This window comes from Zea mays, chromosome 1 (genome assembly GCF_902167145.1).
Source record: "Zea mays cultivar B73 chromosome 1, Zm-B73-REFERENCE-NAM-5.0, whole genome shotgun sequence".
Lineage (NCBI taxonomy): Eukaryota > Viridiplantae > Streptophyta > Magnoliopsida > Poales > Poaceae > Zea > Zea mays.
The window spans coordinates 98517465-98539068 of record NC_050096.1 but is presented as its reverse complement, the minus strand read 5'-3'; the positions used below and the strand labels follow the sequence as shown (position 1 = coordinate 98539068).

The 21604-nt window shown below is 43.3% G+C and overlaps 1 protein-coding gene across 1 annotated transcript; it reads right to left on the bottom strand.

Annotated features, from left to right (window-relative positions):
• Positions 1-697: 697 nt before the first annotated feature.
• On the bottom strand, positions 698-4020 carry LOC100284460 (tetraspanin family protein). Its single transcript, NM_001157355.1, has 7 exons — positions 3997-4020; positions 3593-3878; positions 3043-3142; positions 2548-2628; positions 2338-2442; positions 1496-1708; positions 698-1403 (listed from the first exon to the last, which is right to left on the bottom strand). The coding sequence occupies exons 2-7, from the start codon at positions 3823-3825 to the stop codon at positions 1296-1298; spliced, it is 840 nt and encodes a 279-aa protein (NP_001150827.1). The 5' UTR covers positions 3826-3878; positions 3997-4020; the 3' UTR covers positions 698-1295.
• Positions 4021-21604: the final 17584 nt, after the last annotated feature.

The following is a 21604-nucleotide window of genomic DNA, read 5'->3' as shown; positions in this document are numbered from 1 at the left end:
GAACTCTATTTTTTCAAAAAGTTCTATTTTTCTAAGAAAAAATAGTTTATTTTCTCTTGGAAAAACATAAAACACTTAGTAAAATGGAGTTTCCAAACTATCCCCTATAGAGAATTTTTTCTGTAATTTTTTCTTTCGATTCGTGACATGTGACCATCTACCAATGATCCTGTGGCTTGCTGCTTTGGCTCTTTTTTCCATCTGCTTATATCGTGGTGGACATAAAAAACAACCGCTGATCATTAGTAGATGGACACGTAAGAAGCTATAAGTTTGGACGGTGGCTGCAAAAAATTGTCTGGCCCAGGCACCAACGTCAGGCGTTGGATTTCTTATGGCGGAGGCCAGGATGATTTGCTTGCGAGGCATTTGCCTCCCAGGCTGCAATCTAAACGAGCCCTAATTCTCTACAGCCGGCCGTAGAGAATCTTTTCCAGCAGGCAGCAGGGCAGCCTGCGCCATCACCGTGCTTTTGCCAGATGTCTTCTGTGCTGTTGCCAAATCATCCTAGTCAAAGTCAAATCCTTTTGTCTAGGATCTCGTCCGCTCATGGGACGAAACTGAACCAAACGATCACTAGTATATGAATTAGGAATGTAGTGTCTTGTCACACAAAGAATCAATGATTTGGGAACGTAATCACATAATAACACAGAATCAATGCATTCGGTATAATAATAATAATAATAATAATAATAATAATAATAATAATAATAATAATAATAATAATAATAATAATAATAATAATAACACGAAATTGGCATCTTCCAGCATGGGGTTCTAGCATCTTGAAGATTATGTTACAGATCGCAAATGAGCCTTGAGCGTGTAGTCGACAGATCCTTCGTCGAGACTAGTCTTTTCACATTGGCTGAAAACCCAATAGAAACATTTACCCTCCTAACAAATCCATAACCTAACTTTATTCCAATATACACAAAGCAAAACGGATCCTATCAGTCTCACCTCACTTCACGGCACAACCAAATCTTACATATATTTGAGTAAAGCATCATGATTAAACAGAGCTACATGAAAATGGTAGGACTGGCAAGAAGAAACAACCCCCCTAAAATACAAAATAGATGATGTCAATGGCTAACAGTTCGTCATTCACGGTAAAATTACAAGTGCATAGAACATTTGCAGAGAAGACATCAAGCGTGACAAACAATATGGTCGGGATTTTTGCATTCCACACACACAGCTATGAAGTCTGAACAACACCAAACTACACAAGCTGAGGTAGCCCGTTCAAGAAAACCATTATGACGTAGGACGTCATGAAGAATTCTTCACATTATAGTGCATCGACTCCTTTCTTCAGCCTGTGGAGCGCCATTCTGCTGGTACCTGCTTGGGTCTGAGGGGTTGTACGTGAACTGGCTCGTGTCCAGACCATACTGCATTTTAGGTGCAAATATAAAAGTCGTCAAGAGAAGAGAACAAAGCATATCATAATCATAATGTTGAAACAATCCATCAAGTAATGTACCTTCTCTCGCATCCTTTGGCTCCAGGCATCATTTCTACTTGAACGCTGATCGAGTGTTGGGACAGGAACACCGGTGGCCGGCACATTTTGGGCATGGATCAATGGCTGCCGCATGGTAGGGCTTCGGCCAATTGCAATAATTTCATCATCACTGTCATACTCCGCAGGTTTGTTCATTGCCCTGACAACCAGAGCTAATAGAAAGAGCACTGCCTGTTGCAAACCAGTCAGGGCATTAGTTTTAGTTTTGGTGTGACTACCCACAGTTAGGGGTGGTAACGGGCCATTTAATTTAGCCTAGCAAATTTAAGGATCGAATCAAGTTAGGACCGGATCATAAAACAATACAATTTTGAACTAACAAAATTAAGGGCCTTGTTGATTTATGAAGCATGTATTAGGGCCATAATCCATTACCAGCCCTACCCACAGTACAACCTAATACTTGACAAGTGACAGCTAAAAGAAAAGGCAAAATCCTCTCCAAGGCAAAAAAGAATTAAGGTATCAATAGTTTCTGGGCCAGCCCATTAATTATCATGATAAGTTTTAAACTACCTATAATTTGTTCATTATCAGCTGATCACAACAAATATAACAGCAGAATAAATCTGCATTGGACAAACATCTATGCATCTCAAGACAGAAAGATGAAGCCTCCATACTATACTAACAGGGGCCGAGGATGGGATTTAGAGTTGAAAGCATTTGCATGAATATTAGGAACTTATGGAGTAGAAGTTGAAGAAGCAAATACAGTGGCATTGGAAGCATAAGTGTAATATGAGGATCCTTTGAGTTTAGTTAAGATCAAAGGATGTAAGATTAGTCTTGTCTCCTACCTCAAAAACAACAACGCCAAGAGCAACCCATCTTGCAATCTCCCAGTTTTTCTTCAGAAAGCCATACATAACATCAAAGTTATGTGTCTTGTCCACTGGAATTACCTGCAAAAGAAGTCAATGGATAACTACAGCTAGTCAAGGAAATGATAAGACAAGTTACACTGTAGTAGTTTAGTTCCCAAGACAAGCACCAAACAGAATACTCACATCTTTCCAGCTATGGTCAAAGAAAATGAATGCAGCAGCTCCAGCTTCAGCAAGGATCAACAATATGACCAAGAAGGCATACTTTTTTATAAGTCAAAGGAAACAAGCATGAATTAATAGTGTGATCTTATATCATTATAAAAAGTCAAATAACTACCTTTGACAAAATATCATGGGGCTGCAGAAATAGTTAAAATATTATTGCCTCTGCTACTGCTGTTCTATAAGATTGGCGTTTCAGAGTAGTACAGAAACAAAATTTGTTGGTTTAGCAGGTTCAGATACTAATAGCCCGTCTGGATTTAATGTGCAGCATAATTCCAAGTACTACCTCCGTTTTAAAATATTTGTCGTCCGTTAGTTTATTTTTGAACTAAACCGCGACAAATAAAAAAGAACGGAGGGAGTACTTTTTAGTGTATTGTGTATGACAAATGGAATATTCTTTAGAGAGGACAACAGAATGATGTCTAAGAGGCACATTAAAAAGGATACGAAACACAAACAGCAGGTGTTTCTTGTCCCTGCTCCAATGCAGCCAAACAGAGACACGAGGAAAACAGTAGCACCAACACCAATGAACAAATAAATAAACCTGCAGGGAACAGAGGCGATTCCATGTCAAACACAACCGTTTTGGCAGTAAGAACAAACAAATAACAAACCCATAATTGCCAAACTAAAGAACCAATGGTTCCGACTGGAGACTTGGAACAATTCAAATCCACATAGAATTTACTGCCTGACTAACAAGCTCATCGATCCGAAGGCGAATAACAAATGCTACATCAAACTGCAATTTGCAACTGAGAGTTTTGGCTATCATAACATCATTGCATATTTCAAACATTCGCCTCTTAATCATCCACTACATGGAAAATTAAAGTAACACTTGTCCTATTCACAATTGTGATTGCCACCCCTACTAAGCAAACCTCGCAGTTCCTCACAACCCAAAATCCTAATCAGTCGCGAGATCACATGGACGAAACCAACGTTGATACATCAGAAACAAAAAGGGTGCATGAGCAAGCAACCATCTCACCATGCTTTGGGTAGCATGTCGAGGAAGCTGTCACCGAGAGCGACAGCCCCCAACAACGGCCGGCCGGAGACCAGCACCTCCGCCGTCAACCCCCCGCTGCTGCCGTCCTCAGATATCTTCATCCACTCGACGAGCAGGTAGATCCCGTAGCCGACCATGGCGAGGCCGGCGACGGTGAGGATGAAGTTGAGCAGCCTGAGCAGGCACTCGAAGAAGCCCCGGCACGCCGCCATCTGCCGCCCTCCTCCCCTCCCTCCGCCACCGATCAATCGATCGATATACCAATCTACCAAGTCCAAAAAAACGCTCCGATTCTCAGGGGAATTCCAACTAATACCGCCCGAATCGCGCCGAATTTCCCGCGGTGGGTGAGGGGAAGAAGGACAGGAGGACGGGTTGATTACCTGGCGATGCTTCGCCTGCCGTTCTTCTTCCGTTTATAATTCTTTTTTAGTTTTTTGCGCGTGAATAAACTAAAAATCACTCGGCTGGATTGGGGCAAAGGAGGCGGTGGAGTTGGAGTGGACGAGGGACCCACCAGGTGGCGCGAGGAGTGCCGTTGCCTGAGGCAGTGGACGGAGCAGATCGGTTGGGCTGGCTGCATTAGGAATTTGAGCTGGAGTTATTTTTTTATCGCATCGGCGGCCATGCTGACGGTGTACGCGCGGGGACGGTTGCGCTGGCCGGTAGTGCTCGCCATTATCCCCGTGCGCAGTGGATATGCGCTGGCGGTCGGGTCACTTGAAAGGTCTGAACTGCCCTCTCATGGGCCGCCTCCGCAATTCGAGATGGCAAATGACATCGGTATATTGGCATGTGTTGCTGTTGTTATCGTTAGGCGAAGGGTTTGTTTGGTTGTTGGGAGTGAAAAAAAGCTAGTTTACGCTCTGAGCTATTAAAAAGCTAAAAATTATTTAGTGTAAATCATAAAAAACCACTAAAAGTTCATATATATATTCACAGTTTTATTTGAAAGTCATTAAGGGTACGTTTGGTTGCAGGACAGCAAGAACAGGGATGTCCCTTGGCGTACTCTCTCGTCCCTCCAATTTTGAAAGATAATTGGGGACAACACTAGATAGTCATGTTCCAACCTTTGACCTTGAACCAAACAATCTTATTTGAGGGATCGTCTCATCTCATTGTCTTGTCATTGCAATCAAACACATCCTAAAGGTAGGTCTAGAGGTGCTTTCAGTTTTAAACTGCGAGAGAGTCGGCTTCTAGAAAAAACTGATTCTGGATCCAGCCATTTGGCACGGCTTTTGGCTTTTGGGCAAAAGTAAAAGCCAAAATCCAAACAAAACACATCATAAGTTTGACCTGTTAGGGCACGTACAACCTAAATATTATTTTTGGTTATTTAAGCATTAGATATACTCGTTCATACAACTCAATATATCTAAGTCTTGTATCTTATTTACGAACATCTCAAGAAATGATTCATTTATGTGGGTTGTATGAGTGTAACCATATCTTAGACTCAAAAACTGTGCTAGAGACGTTCCTTTACTAAGATACATTTTTTGTGTTTTAAACTTATTCATTTAAATACCCCTTAAGATACAGACCATTTATGTGGTTGTACATAGGATCATTCCTAGCATTTTAGGGGCACTGAACGAAAACTACCATAGAGGCCTCTTAAATTGTTATCATTGATATTGGCATCAACATTTTTCTCTTCTTCAGAAAATCTCAATAGCGGGTTCTTCTTTCTCCACAACAACTACCGCTAGCTCATTATTTGGGTTAGTTAAAGCATAGAGATTACTGGTCATAAATATATCCATAGCTCATCTCACTGTTTCTATGAACCTATCCACCTGTTATTTTTTTTGTTTTTTCTAAAAGATAGATACTTTTTGATGACTTGATATCACAAATCATTTGGCCTTTTTAATCATTTAATACCGGTGTAAGATAAAGTTTGAGACAAAAATGTAGACTTTAGAACCCTCTATAAAATATATCAATAATCAATCATTAGTCTATAAGATTAAAAAACTCACATGTATAATACAAAGACTACTACACTATATACTATGACTACAGACATCTAACGAACAACGAGAGGCTAGAGAGATTGCGTGAATCATCTGATATATGATGTCGTGATCACATCGTACGTAAAGATTGAAGAACTCAATTACGATTTAGTGTCAGATGATCTAGAGTTACGGGGACATTATCAGCGTCGACGAGATTGGGGCATCGAGGCCATGAGGACGGCGTTGCGTCACTTTAGAAGTATGCGATGAATTTTTTTATTTTGCGGCGACATCATCCTCGTCGATTCGTTTCTCAGGTTTTCTAATAAGATGCAGCTAGCTAATAGATTGTCGAATGATAACTGAGAGCACCTAGAGGGGGGGTGAATAGGTGATTCTGTAAAACTTGAACTTATAGCCACAAAAACTCGTTAAGTGTTAGCACAATAATTGCCAAGTGGCTTAGAGAGGAGTCTCAACAAAACACAATACCACAAGAGATCAAACACAGAGATGACACAGTGGTTTATCCCGTGGTTCGGCCAAGACCAACGCTTGCCTACTCCACGTTGTGGCGTCCCAACGGACGAGGGTTGCAATCAACCCCTCTCAAGCGGTCCAAAGACCAACTTGAATACCACAGTGTTTTGCTTTGCCTTTCAATATCCCTTTTGCGAGGAATCTCCACAACTTGGAGTCTCTCGCCCTTACACTTTGGATTCACAAAGAAATACGGAGTAAGGGAGGGAAGCAACACACACAAATCCACAGCAAAATGCGCACACACACGGCCAAGAATCGAGCTCAAGAGACTATCTCAAAGTTCTCACTAGAACGGAGCTCGAATCACTTAGAATGACAAACGAATGCGCAAAGACTAAGTGTGGATGATCAAGAATGCTCTAAGGTTGCTTGGTGTCCTCCTCCATGCGCCTAGGGGTCCCTTTTATAGCCCTAATGCAGCTAGGAGCCGTTGAGAGCAAATCTGGAAGGCCATTCTTGCCTTCTGTCGTCGGGAGCACCGGACAGTCCGGTGCACACCGGACACTGTCCGGTGCCCGATTTCCTTCCTTAAACAGCGCAGTCGACCGTTGCAGATCTGGGAGCCGTTGGTGCACCGGACATGTCCGGTGCACACCGGACAGTCCGGTGCCCCCTTCCGACCGTTGGCTCGGCCACGTGTCCCGCGCAGATCGCGCGGCCGACCGTTGGCCCGGCCGACCGTTGGCTCACCGGACAGTCCGGTGCACACCGGACAGTCCGGTGAATTTTAGCCGTACGCCGTCGGCGAATTCCCGAGAGCGGCTTCTTTGCGCCGAGTCAGCCTGGCGCACCGGACACTGTCCGGTGCACCACCGGACAGTCCGGTGTGCCAGACCGAGCTGAGTCTTGGCTGTACACAGCCAAGCTTTTTCCATCTCTTTTCTTTTCTTCTTCTTTCTGTTTCTAACACTTAGACAAGTATATTAGTATACAAAACCAATGTACTAAGGCTTAGAAACATACCTTCACTCTTGATTTGCACTTTGTTCATCCATGAGCATAAATTCACATTTAAGCACTTGTGTTGGCACTCAATCACCAAAATACTTAGAAATGGCCCAAGGGCACATTTCCCTTTCAATCTCCCCCTTTTTGGTGATTTATGCCAACACACCATAAAGCAACTAGAACAAGTGCAATATCACTTCAAATAAAAACTAAATTTGAGTTTTATTCAATTTTGGCATATATGGATCATCCTTTGCCACCACTTGGTTTGTTTTTGCAAATCAAACTCAAATCTCTATCTCTAAGTTAAACACACATGTTGAAGCATAAAGAGAGTCATTCCAAAAGAGATTGATCAAAGATTTCAAAAACTCCCCCTTTTTCCCATAATCACTACTTCTCCCCACAAGAAGCCAACTTTTGACAAAAGAAACAATGCAAGAGTTTTGCCAAACCAAAAGCTCTATTCTACTATGCAAGAGTTTTGCCAAACCAAAAGCTCTATTCTACTATTTTCAAAGTTTCTCAAGTGGTAGCTGATCCATCTATTGCTTTGGCCTTTATTTTCTCCCCCTTTGGCATCAAGCACCAAAACGGGATCAATCTTGGCCCTTTAACCCCATTGCCTCACCAAAATCTTCAATTAAGAGCAAATAGCAATAAGAGTTCATGTGATGGACTTGGAATTAGTTACCCTCTCATCGGAGTGCAGTGGAAGTCTTTCATGGTCCAAGTCCACTTTTTCCCTTTCAAACCTCCTTTGAGACTAAAGCAAACTCAAGCATATGGTTAGTCTCAAAGGGTCAAGTTGTAACACATCTCCCCCTAAACATGTGCATCACTTTGCAACGGACTTGTGAGGTCCAGGGAGTGTTTTTACAACTTGAGCACCATAATAAGCAACAAAATGCAGAATGAACATGATCAAAGGCATAAACACATGTATGCTACAATTCAATCCAAGTTCCGCGAGTCTAAGACATTTAGCTCACTACGCAGCCTGCAAAAGGTCTTCTCATCTAGAGGCTTGGTAAAGATATCGGCTAGCTGGTTCTCGGTGCTAACATGAAACACTTCGATATCTCCCTTTTGCTGGTGGTCTCTCAAAAAGTGATGCCGGATGTCTATGTGCTTTGTGCGGCTGTGCTCAACAGGATTTTCCGCCATGCGGATAGCACTCTCATTATCACATAGGAGTGGGACTTTGCTCAGATTGTAGCCAAAGTCCCTGAGTGTTTGCCTCATCCAAAGTAGTTGCGCGCAACACTGTCCTGCGGCAACATACTCGGCCTCAGCGGTGGATAGGGCAACGGAAGTTTGTTTCTTAGAGTTCCATGACACCAGGGGCCTTCCTAAGAATTGGCACGTCCCCGATGTACTCTTCCTATCGACCTTACATCCAGCATAATCGGAGTCTGAATATCCAATCAAGTCAAAGGTAGACCCCTTTGGATACCAGAGCCCGAAGCAAGGCGTAGCAACTAAATATCTAAGGATTCGCTTCACTGCCACTAAGTGACATTCCTTAGGATTGGATTGAAATCTAGCACACATGCATACGCTAAGCATAATATCCGGTCTACTAGCACATAAGTAAAGTAATGACCCTATCATTGACCGGTATGCTTTTTGATCTACGGACTTACCTCCTTTGTTGAGGTCGGTGTGTCCGTCGGTTCCCATCGGAGTCTTTGCGGGCTTGGCGTCCTTCATCCCAAACCGCTTTAGCAGATCTTGCGTGTACTTCGTTTGGGAGATGAAGGTGCCGTCCTTGAGTTGCTTCACTTGGAACCCAAGGAAGTAGTTCAACTCGCCCATCATTGACATCTCGAATTTCTGCGTCATCACCCTGCTAAACTCTTCACAAGACTTTTTATTAGTAGAACCAAATATTATGTCATCGACATAAATTTGGCACACAAAAAGATCACCGTCACAAGTCTTAGTGAAAAGAGTTGGATCGGCTTTCCCAACCTTGAAAGCATTAGCAATTAAGAAATCTCTAAGGCATTCATACCATGCTCTTGGGGCTTGCTTAAGTCCATAGAGCGCCTTAGAGAGCTTACACACGTGGTTGGGGTACCGTTCATCCTCGAAGCCAGGGGGTTGCTCCACGTACACCTCCTCCTTTATTGGCCCGTTGAGGAAAGCGCTCTTCACATCCATTTGGAACAACCTGAAAGAATGGTGAGCGGCATATGCTAGCAAGATACGAATTGATTCTAGCCTAGCCACAGGAGCAAACGTCTCCTCAAAGTCCAAACCTGCGACTTGGGCATAACCTTTTGCCACAAGTCGAGCCTTGTTCCTCGTCACCACTCCGTGCTCGTCTTGTTTGTTGCGGAACACCCACTTGGTTCCCACAACATTTTGCTTGGGACGAGGCACCAGCGTCCAAACTTCATTCCTCTTGAAGTTGTTGAGCTCCTCTTGCATGGCCAACACCCAGTCCGAATCTAGCAAGGCCTCTTCTACCCTGAAAGGCTCAATGGAAGAGACAAAGGAGTAATGTTCACAAAAATTAACTAATCGAGACCGAGTAGTTACTCCCTTGCTAATGTCACCCAGAATTTGGTCGACGGGATGATCCCTTTGAATCATCGCTCAAACTTGGGTTGGAGGTGCCGGTTCCGCTTCTTCCTCCATCACATGATTATCTTGTGCTCCCCCTTGATCACACACCTCCTGTTGATGAACCTGTTCATCGTCTTGAGTTGGGGAATGCACCATTATTGAGGAAGAAGGTTGATCTCGTTCATCTTGTTCCTGTGGCCACACTTCTCCAATCGCCATGGTTCGTATAGCGGCCGTCGGAACATCTTCTTCATCTACATCATCACAATCAACAACTTGCTCTCTTGGAGAGCCATTAGTCTCATCAAATACAACGTCGCTAGAGACTTCAACCAAACCCGATGATTTGTTGAAGACTCTATACGCCTTTGTATTTGAGTCATAACCTAATAAAAACCCCTCTACAGCTTTGGGAGCAAACTTAGAATTTCTACCCTTCTTCACTAGAATGTAGCACTTGCTCCCAAATACACGAAAGTAAGATACATTGGGTTTGTTACCGGTTAGTAGCTCATACGACGTCTTCTTGAGGAGGCGATGAAGGTAGACCCTATTAATGGCGTGGCAAGCCGTGTTCACGGCTTCCGTCCAAAAGCACTCGGGGGTCTTGAACTCTCCTAGCATCGTCCTCGCCATATCGATGAGTGTCCTGTTCTTCCTCTCTACCACACCATTTTGCTGTGGTGTGTAGGGAGCGGAGAACTCATGCTTGATTCCTTCCTCTTCAAGGAACTCCTCCACTTGAAGGTTCTTGAACTCGGACCCGTTGTCGCTCCTTATCTTCTTCACTTTGAGCTCAAACTCGTTTTGAGCTCTCCTGAGGAAGCGCTTGAGGGTCCCTTGGGTTTCAGACTTATCCTGCAAAAAGAACACCCAAGTGAAGCGGGAAAAGTCATCAACAATAACTAGACCATACTTACTTCCTCCTATGCTCAGATAGGCGACGGGTCCGAAGAGATCCATATGTAGCAGCTCCAGGGATCTTGAAGTGGTCATCACATTCTTGCTGTGATGCGCTCCTCCCACTTGTTTACCTGCTTGACAAGCTGCACAAGGTCTATCCTTTTCGAATTGCACGTTAGTCAAACCTATCACGTGTTCTCCCTTTAGAAGCTTGTGAAGGTTCTTCATCCCCACATGTGCTAAGCGGCGATGCCACAGCCAGCCCATGCTAGTCTTAGCTATTAAGCATGCATCTAGACCGACTTCTTCTTTTGCAAAATCAACTAAATAAAGTTTGCCGTCTAGTACACCCTTAAATGCTAGTGAACCATCACTTCTTCTAAAGACAGACACATCTACATTTGTAAATAGACAGTTATATCCCATATTGCATAATTGACTAACCGATAGCAAATTATATCCAAGAGACTCTACTAAAAACACATTAGAGATAGAGTGCTCATTTGAAATTGCAATTTTACCTAACCCTTTTACCTTGCCTTGATTCCCATCACCGAATATAATTGAATCTTGGGAATCCTTATTCTTGACGTAGGAGGTGAACATTTTCTTCTCCCCCGTCATATGGTTTGTGCATCCGCTGTCGATAATCCAGCTTGAACCCCTGGATGCATAAACCTGCAAGGCAATTTAGGCTTGGGTCTTAGGTACCCAACTCATGTTGGGTCCTACAAGGTTAGTGCAAATATCCTTAGGGACCCAAATGCAAGTTTTGTCTCCCTTGCATTTTGCCCCTAACTTCCTAGCAACTATTTTCTTATCCTTTCTACAAATAGCAAAGGAAGCATTTAAAGCACTATAAATTGTAGAAGGTTCATTCACTACTTTCCTAGGAGCATGAATAATGTTCTTTCTAGGCACATGATGAATAGCATTTCTCCTAGATATATTTCTACCATGCATATAGGAAGAACTAGAAACAAACATGGCATGAGAGTCAAAATCATCATAAGCATTATAACTCCTATCATGATATATAAATGCATGATTTCTTTTAGTACTATTTGCCATCGGGGCCTTCCCTTTCTCCTTGGCGGAGATGGGAGCCTTATGGCTTGTTAAGTTCTTGGCTTCTCTCTTGAAGCCAAGTCCATCCTTAATTGAAGGGTGTCTACCAATCGTGTAGGCATCCCTTGCAAATTTTAGCTTCTCAAAATCACTTTTGCTAGTCTCAAGTTGGTCATTAAGACTAGCTACCTCTTCATTTAATTTAGAAATGCAAGCTAGGTGTTCACTAAAAGCATCAATGTTAATATCTTTACACCTAGTGCACGTTACAACATTTTCTACACAAGAGGTAGATTTACTAACAATCTCTAACTTAGCATTCAAATCATCATTAATGCTCCTTAATTTAGAAATTGTCTCATGGCATGAAGATAATTCACAAGAAAGCATTTCATTTCTTTTAACTTCTAGAGCATGAGATTTTTGTGCTTCTACAAATTTATCATGCTCTTCGTACAATAAATCCTCTTGTTTTTCTAAGAGTCTATCCTTCTCATTCAAGGCATCGATCAATTCATTTATTTTATCAATTTTATTTCTATCCAATCCCTTGAACAAGCTAGAGTAATCTATTTCCTCATCGCTAGACTCATCATCACTAGAAGTATAAATGGTGTCTCGAGTACTCACCTTCTTCTCCCTTGCCATAAGGCATGTGTGATGCTCGTTGGGGAAGAGGGTTGATTTGTTGAAGGCGGTGGCGGCAAGTCCTTCATTGTCGGAGTCGGAGGAGGAGCAATCCGAATCCCACTCCTTTCCGATATGTGCCTCGCCCTTGGCCTTCTTGTAATGCTTCTTCTTTTCCCTCTTGCTCCCGTGTTCCTGGTCACTATCATTGTCGGGACAGTTAGCAATAAAATGACCAAGCTTACCGCATTTGAAGCATGATCGCTTTCCCTTGGTCTTAGTCTTGCTTGGCTGTCCCTTGCGACCCTTTAGTGCCGTCTTGAATCTTTTGATGATGAGAGCCATCTCTTCATCATTAAGACCGGCCGCCTCAATTTGCGCCACCTTGCTGGGTAGCGCCTCCTTGCTCCTTGTTGCCTTGAGAGCAATGGGTTGAGGCTCACGAATTGGGCCATTCAACGCGTCATCCACATACCTCGCCTCCTTGATCATCATCCGCCCGCTTACAAATTTTCCAAGAATCTCTTCGGGCGACATCTTGATGTACCTAGGATTTTCACGAATATTGTTCACCAAGTGAGGATCAAGAACGGTAAATGACCTTAGCATTAGGCGGACGACGTCGTGATCCGTCCATCGCGTGCTTCCGTAGCTCCTTATTTTGTTGATAAGGATCTTGAGCCGGTTGTATGTTTGTGTAGGCTCCTCCCCCCTTATCATCGCGAATCGTCCGAGCTCGCCCTCCACCAACTCCATCTTGGTGAGTAAGGTGACATCATTCCCCTCATGAGAGATCTTGAGGGTGTCCCAAATCTGCTTGGCATTGTCCAAGCCGCTCACCTTGTGATACTCGTCCCTGCACAAAGAGGCTAGCAACACAGTAGTAGCTTGAGCATTTTTATGGATCTGTTCATTAATAAACGAAGGGCTATTCGAGCTATCAAATTTCATTCCACTTTCCACAATCTCCCAAATGCTTGGATGGAGAGAAAATAGGTGAGTACGCATTTTGTGACTCCAAAATCCGTAGTCCTCTCCATCAAAGTGAGGAGGCTTGCCAAGTGGAATGGGAAGCAAATGAGCATTTGAGCTATGCGGAATGCGCGAATAATCAAAAGAAAAGTTTGAGTTAACCGTCTTTTGTTTGTCATAGTCGTTGTCCTTTTGGGAAGAGGAAGATTCGTCGCTGTCGTCGTAGTAGACGATCTCCTTGATGCGCCTTGTCTTCTTCTTCTTCCCTTCCTTCCGTCTATGGCCCGAGCCGGAGTCGGTAGGCTTGTCATCTTTGGGCTCGTTGACGAAGAACTCCTTCTCCTTATCGTTGATCACGATTCCCTTCCCCTTAGGATCCATCTCTTCGGGCGGTTAGTCCCTTTCTTGAAGAGAACGACTCCGATACCAATTGAGAGCACCTAGAGGGGGGGGTGAATAGGTGATCCTGTAAAACTTGAACTTATAGCCACAAAAACTCGTTAAGTGTTAGCACAATAATTGCCAAGTGGCTTAGAGAGGAGTCTCAACAAAACACAATACCACAAGAGATCAAACACAGAGATGACACAGTGGTTTATCCCGTGGTTCGGCCAAGACCAACGCTTGCCTACTCCACGTTGTGGCGTCCCAACGGACGAGGGTTGCAATCAACCCCTCTCAAGCGGTCCAAAGACCAACTTGAATACCACGGTGTTTTGCTTTGCCTTTCAATATCCCTTTTGCGAGGAATCTCCACAACTTGGAGTCTCTCGCCCTTACACTTTGGATTCACAAAGAAATACGGAGTAAGGGAGGGAAGCAACACACACAAATCCACAGCAAAATGCGCACACACACGGCCAAGAATCGAGCTCAAGAGACTATCTCAAAGTTCTCACTAGAACGGAGCTCGAATCACTTAGAATGACAAACGAATGCGCAAAGACTGAGTGTGGATGATCAAGAATGCTCTAAGGTTGCTTGGTGTCCTCCTCCATGCGCCTAGGGGTCCCTTTTATAGCCCCAAGGCAGCTAGGAGCCGTTGAGAGCAAATCTGGAAGGCCATTCTTGCCTTCTGTCGTCGGGAGCACCGGACAGTCCGGTGCACACCGGACACTGTCCGGTGCCCGATTTCCTTCCTTAAACAGCGCAGTCGACCGTTGCAGATCTGGGAGCCGTTGGTGCATGTCCGGTGCACACCGGACAGTCCGGTGCCCCCTTCCGACCGTTGGCTCGGCCACGTGTCCCGCGCAGATCGCGCGACCGACCGTTGGCCCGGCCGATCGTTGGCTCACCGGACAGTCCGGTGCACACCGGACAGTCCAGTGAATTTTAGCCGTACGCCGTCGGCGAATTCCCGAGAGCGGCTTCTTTGCGCCGAGTCAGCCTGGCGCACCGGACACTGTCCGGTGCACCACCGGACAGTCCGGTGTGCCAGACCGAGCTGAGTCTTGGCTGTACACAGCCAAGCTTTTTCCATCTCTTTTCTTTTCTTCTTCTTTCTGTTTCTAACACTTAGACAAGTATATTAGTATACAAAACCAATGTACTAAGGCTTAGAAACATACCTTCACTCTTGATTTGCACTTTGTTCATCCATGAGCATAAATTCACATTTAAGCACTTGTGTTGGCACTCAATCACCAAAATACTTAGAAATGGCCCAAGGGCACATTTCCCTTTCAATCTCCCCCTTTTTTGTGATTTATGCCAACACACCATAAAGCAACTAGAACAAGTGCAATATCACTTCAAATAAAAACTAAATTTGAGTTTTATTCAATTTTGGCATATATGGATCATCCTTTGCCACCACTTGGTTTGTTTTTACAAATCAAACTCAAATCTCTATCTCTAAGTTAAACACACATGTTGAAGCATAAAGAGAGTCATTCCAAAAGAGATTGATCAAAGATTTCAAAAACTCCCCCTTTTTCCCATAATCACTACTTCTCCCCACAAGAAGCCAACTTTTGACAAAAGAAACAATGCAAGAGTTTTGCCAAACCAAAAGCTCTATTCTACTATGCAAGAGTTTTGCCAAACCAAAAGCTCTATTCTACTATTTTCAAAGTTTCTCAAGTGGTAGCTGATCCATCTATTGCTTTGGCCTTTATTTTCTCCCCCTTTGGCATCAAGCACCAAAACGGGATCAATCTTGGCCCTTTAACCCCATTGCCTCACCAAAATCTTCAATTAAGAGCAAATAGCAATAAGAGTTCATGTGATGGACTTGGAATTAGTTACCCTCTCATCGGAGTGCAGTGGAAGTCTTTCATGGTCCAAGTCCACTTTTTCCCTTTCAAACCTCCTTTGAGACTAAAGCAAACTCAAGCATATGGTTAGTCTCAAAGGGTCAAGTTGTAACACATCTCCCCCTAAACATGTGCATCACTTTGCAACGGACTTGTGAGGTCCAGGGAGTGTTTTTACAACTTGAGCACCATAATAAGCAACAAAATGCAGAATGAACATGATCAAAGGCATAAACACATGTATGCTACAATTCAATCCAAGTTCCGCGAGTCTAAGACATTTAGCTCACTACGCAGCCTGCAAAAGGTCTTCTCATCTAGAGGCTTGGTAAAGATATCGGCTAGCTGGTTCTCGGTGCTAACATGAAACACTTCGATATCTCCCTTTTGCTGGTGGTCTCTCAAAAAGTGATGCCGGATGTCTATGTGCTTTGTGCGGCTGTGCTCAACAGGATTTTCCGCCATGCGGATAGCACTCTCATTATCACATAGGAGTGGGACTTTGCTCAGATTGTAGCCAAAGTCCTGATGTGTTTTTTATTTTAAACTTCACTCTATAAACAATATAATCTACAATAAAAAAGTGTTGTATACATATATACGAAGTACTGACCATAGTCTAATTGATCACAACCCAAATTAATGTTAGCTAATTAATTATTAACTGGTTTAGCTACGAATTAACTAGACCTATTTGAAATTAAAAAAACTTATTATTAACAGTTATATCAATTGGTCTGATCTGTTTGATCGCAAGAAGCTTATTTTTAGCAGCTAAATATTAGCTCTATGCATTTAAAGATGATCTTAGATCCTATTTGGAATCTTTAGAGCTAATATTTAGTTGCTAAAGTTAGTTTTAGGGTTCCAAATACTCCTAACTAATACTCAACTAATTGTGAGCTAACCCACATTTATTAGTTCATTAGCTGGCTCAATCCAGCTAACAATTTATTAGCTAGCTAACTATCAGCTATAGCGGTTCCAAACAGAACCTTAGCGCCTGTTTGAAAGCACTCCATTTTTTAGAAACTCGTTTCAGTTTCTAGAAACTGGTTTATAAAAAACTAGACGAGGGTGTTTAGAACCCTGTTTCTAAAAATATTTTCTAGTTTTTTATGCATAATTACTAGACTAACCTTCCTCTATTTAAATGGGAGTGGCGGGCAATATATATAAATTCTGTGAAATATACGAGGGTATGATGTAATTAAACGGACAAAAAATTTGGTCTTAACTAGAAAAAGCTATCTTCTTGGTTTATAAGAATTGAGAATCTCGTTTCTATAAACTAAGGCATAACTGGTATGTGGTATGTTTAGAACCGCTCTAATTTCTATAAACTAGTTTCTTAAAAATTGGGTGCTTTCAAACATAACTTAGTTGCTTTACTCGACTACTCGCTTTTTTGTGGCTGTAGGTATGGTTGTATGTATTTTCTCTCTTCAGCCACTGCAGCTATTTAAGACTTTTGTGCAGCAGCAGTAACAACAACACTATAATAAGCGTAGCTGATTAGATTTTCAATGTTTTACCAAGAGGATTGGTTTGATGGTGACACAAAGACGTTTTTATTTTGCTTTATGCAGTTTGTTAACAAACTCTTATGGGTTTCGTGTTTTGCAGGGCAATATAATCTTGGTTCCATCTTTATTTAGGCCATGTGGTGGATCTCTAACAAATAATATAACTATTAGCTGTTTTAGCTATAGAAAATTTTGTGTTGGATTTTTTGTTAGCCGCGTATCTAAACGAGATATCATCTATTTTTAGTTAGCTCTTTATAAATTTATATAGATATATATATATATATATCTTCATGTGGGATGTAAATTGACTCTTACCATATGAAAGGATAACGATGTCCAATAGAGGTGTGAATTGAACTTTTCTAATCTATACTACTTCTTAAGACAGTAGTGTAGGCGTCCACAATAATGTTGGTGCACGGTTCTGCCAGGGCCCACCTGTCATAAAGCGAAAGCCTATAGCTACCGGAAAATATCACATTTGATTAGAGCCAGGCAGCCAGCCCCGGAACCCAAGCGTGCAGGCAACACCGCTGGTCATCCGCGCCGCCATCAACGGAAGGTGCCGAGGATCTCCTACCCCGCCATCAACGGAAGGTGTCAAGGATCTCCTACCCCTCTGCTTCGCGATCCCCGTCATCCGAGGCCGCCATCAACGCCCTCCTACCCACATCGTCGATGGAAGGTGGCCGAGGTTCCACCCCATCGCGCCCTCCTCCCCATCTGCTCTGCCCCACCCTCCTCCCCACGCCGTCAATGGCGCACGCAGATCCAGGTGGCTGAGGATCCGCCCCACCCTCCTCCTGTAACACCCTGAATTTGGGGGTATAAATTTTTTTTTCTTATATCCACCAAATTCAGGTGTTACTCTCTCAGTTCTTCGCTTTCCTTTCTCTTTTCCCTAAAAATGGAGAATTATTTTGTTTTATATTAGTGTAAACCTAGTGGAATGAGCCCTAGAGGCACATTGGTTGTAGCATTCATGCCGTTGCATGGTGTTTCTAAGTGCAAAATGTGTTTGAAACATGTTAACATATCTTGTAGAAGCGCTCGGTAAATTTTCATATTTTTTGGAATATTTTTCTATTTTCTAGAAACCAAAATCTATTTATTTGAGGGACTTAAAAATGTTTTTAGAAATTCTAATTATGTTTTTTGAGTTCATTAGGTGCCAAAAATTTATAGGATTTTTTCTGAAATTTTTTAAAGCATATATAATATTTTGAGCACAAAATATGGATTTCTAGGATTTTCCGAATTTTAAAAATGGTAAATTCCGAAGTTTAACCGAATTTTTATCTCATCCAAACCCTATATATATACATGTCCGGCTTCATCTCGTCGAGCCCGTTCTAGAACACAAAACGTTTTCTCTAAATCCAATCCCTAGCTCCCGGTATAGCTCGACGAAGTTCGGGGCGGTTCCAACTCCGGCGACAACTCCGGCGAGCAATTACTCCCAATCCGTGCATCGTCTGCGGAATCCGAGGGTACCGCTACGTTCGTCTCGTCGAGGGCTTCGTCGCAGCGCATTCGGTTCGTCGATTGAATCCCCGAGTCTCCGGCAATCGACGGATTTCCTCTCGGCTTCGGCGAGGGTCTTCTTCCCCGGTGAGAAACCTCCATTGTTGCACCTAGGGTTTCTTCGTTTCTTCGTTTTCCCGTCCGTGCAGAGCCTCTCCCACTCTCCCCTCACCTTCCCCAGTGGCGGCGCCCCTCCCCCCTCCGTTTCCCCTCCCTGGCGGCGCCCCTTTCCCCCTCCCCGACGGTGGCGGCGGTGGCCGACGGCGGCGCTCGCGCTCCCGCGCCCCACGCCCGCGCGCACCCCTCCCCGCCAGCGGTGGCCGCGCCCCTCGCGCCCCGTGCGGCCGCGCCCACCCTCGGCCGGCCCAACCTTGTCCTCTCCCTGCGCAGCCCCCTCCACTTCCCCTCCTCTCTCTTCCATGGATGGGAGGAAGAAGATGAGAGGAAGAAGACGATGGCAGTCTCGTAAATTTAGTCCGCACGAATTACAGTATAATTTAAAACATTCATAACTTTTGCATTTTAAACCCGATTTGATCCATTCAAGTTTTGTTAAATTCGTATTAATATTATCTTAATTTAGAAATATTTATCCCCACTGTTGCATATTTTATTTAATTTATTTAAAACGTTTGTTTAACCAATGGCTACTGGAACGTTAATTCAATTTTAAAATCTAATTTAGGAATTTGATTTGCGCATTTATAATTAGTCACCAATATGATTAACCTTCACTGAAATGTTATTTATTAATAATTATTTAGTTTAATCACGTTTTTTATTTATTAGTTTCGCATATCGGTCCGCACGTGTCGCGGTGCTGTTTCGCGCACGTCGTCGCGTGTCGTTCACGAGTGTCGTGCGTGTTGTTCGCACGCGTTGTCGTGTGCCGTTCGCGTGTGTCGCGTGCCTTGCCGCGTGCCGTTCGCGCGTATCGCGCGTTGTTCGCGCGCTAAGTCGTTTGTGTCCGCGCGTTGCGCACATCGTGTTTGCACGTCGTGCGTCGTTAATTCGTCTCGCTTAGAATCGCTCATATTCATTAAGTTACTTGCTTAACTGTCAACTATTAAAATAGTAAGTTAGTCAAAACTAAGTAGTAGTATTAATTTACATTTGATTAATATCAATTAATATAATTATGTTGAATTGGATGTTCTAATTAGTACTTGTTCAACGTAAACGCGCTAACCCCTCGACCGTAGCTTCGACTATCGTGGTTCTTTTCCTCGCGTAACCGTAGAGGCGCTCTCTATTTTATATTGCTCTCTTTTATAACATTTTTATCTTGTATGGTGTAATGTTCTTATGCATATGTATATGTTTGTTTGCTTGTGCCTGTTCATCTTCACGTCGTGTTGCGATTAGATCGCGGTTCGTTTCTGAGCTTCGAGGAATCGACGGTCAAGCTTCGGCGACCAAATGACCCAGCTCTTCGAGTTCTACAAGGCTGAAGATTCTGAGCATCTGTTTGGTGAAGGCAAGTGTCCTCTGACCTATTATGTCCCATTTACTTTATAATTCATCAACCCGCATACCATGATCAACCTAAGGATTGACTAGTTTTGTATTTACCTTGTCCTTGATTACCTTTTGGGTTATTATGGTTAGCTTCATGCTATTGCTTTACTTTAATCAATGAACATGATGTGAACACTTATGATACGATGTTGTCTCTATGATTATGATGTTGGACTGGTGATACTTTAGGGGGCTCGAGCGGTTTCTCGAGTGCCTCTCCGTAAGGACCTGTTCGTTGGATGACCGCCCGGGAAAACAGTGCAACCATGAGGGTAGAATGGGACGCCCTTAGCTGAATAATTAGAGGAACTGGGGTGTAGTTCGCTTCGCCGTCGTGCCGTTAATGGGGCTCGGTGTATGCGGCTCGCTCTGCCAAGGTTGGTTCGCCCCTTGGGGAGGAGTGCGGTGCATTTAGGAAACCTAACGGGCGGCTACAGCCCTAGGGAATCTTTGTAAAGGCTACGTAGTGAGACCCTGCCTATTCACCTTGGTAGTGTTTAAGGGTTTGATCGGCCCGAGGCAAGAGGGAATCACGGCTTGTGGGTAAAGTGCGCAACCTCTGCAGAGTGTTATGAAACTGATATATCAGTCGTGCTCGCGGTTATGAGCGGCCAAGGGAGCTCCATTGATTAGTGATACTTGATCAGAGATGTTTGGATTACATGTGGTGATGAGAATGATGGTTTTGATTATGATTATGGTAATGGTAAGTGGTATTCTTTTCGTTTGGAAAGGGTACTTTTGGGTTAACAACTTGGGTTAATGTTAAAACTTGGCTCTCTACTATTAATAATTACCTGACCAACTAAAAGCAACTGCTTGACCTTAACCCCACATAAAGCTAGTCCACTTCAGCCAAACGGGACATTTGCTGAGTATGTTGATGTGTACTCACCCTTGCTTTCACAAAACACCAGGTTGCCTTTGGTGCAATCTATGCTCAGGTAAAGAAGAAGGCGTCGAGGCGGATCTCCAGGAGTTCCAGGACGTCGACGAGATTGGCTAGCGACCTCCCCCAGTCAGCTGCCTGTGGTGGGTTTATTTACGTTGGTTACGTTTCTATTCTGTGTACTTTGATTCATATTATGTAAATGACTCTAGTCTTTAATATTATTACTTACTCTTTATTGTAATTCGAAGCATTGTGCTATGATGAGTCATTTATGTAATCGTTGTGTACGTGAATTTTTTATCCTGGCACGTACATGGTTCGCATTCGGTTTACCTTCAAAACCGGGTGTGACATAAGTGGTATCAAAGTCGTGCTGACTGTAGGACCGCTGACCTAGAGTAGCATTGGCCGTTTTAAGGACTTATTGATTATTACTTCATCTCATCCTTGATTCTGCTTCAAAATATTAGTCACCTCGACTAATTCTATGTTGTGCTCCTATATGGCCCCTTGTCAAAAAGTATTTTATTCTAGCATGGTCTATACTTCTCTCAGTCTATTAGAACTTATCTCACTCTTGTGCTTGCGACATCTTTATAGATGCCCCCTGACCATAGCCTTTAGTCTTTTGGGACTCTTTCCTCGTCCATTATTAAATTGTTACCATT

Excerpts from the sequence above, each read along its gene's own strand:
- LOC100284460 (NM_001157355.1), bottom strand. The coding sequence starts at position 3,825 with ATGGCGGCGTGCCGGGGCTTCTTCGAGTGCCTGCTCAGGCTGCTCAAC. Across the intron at positions 2,443-2,547 it reads TTGACCATAGCTGGAAAGAT|GTAATTCCAGTGGACAAGAC; the intron begins GTGAGTATTCTG and ends CTTCTTTTGCAG. Across the intron at positions 1,709-2,337 it reads TTGGCGTTGTTGTTTTTGAG|GCAGTGCTCTTTCTATTAGC; the intron begins GTAGGAGACAAG and ends GGTTTGCAACAG.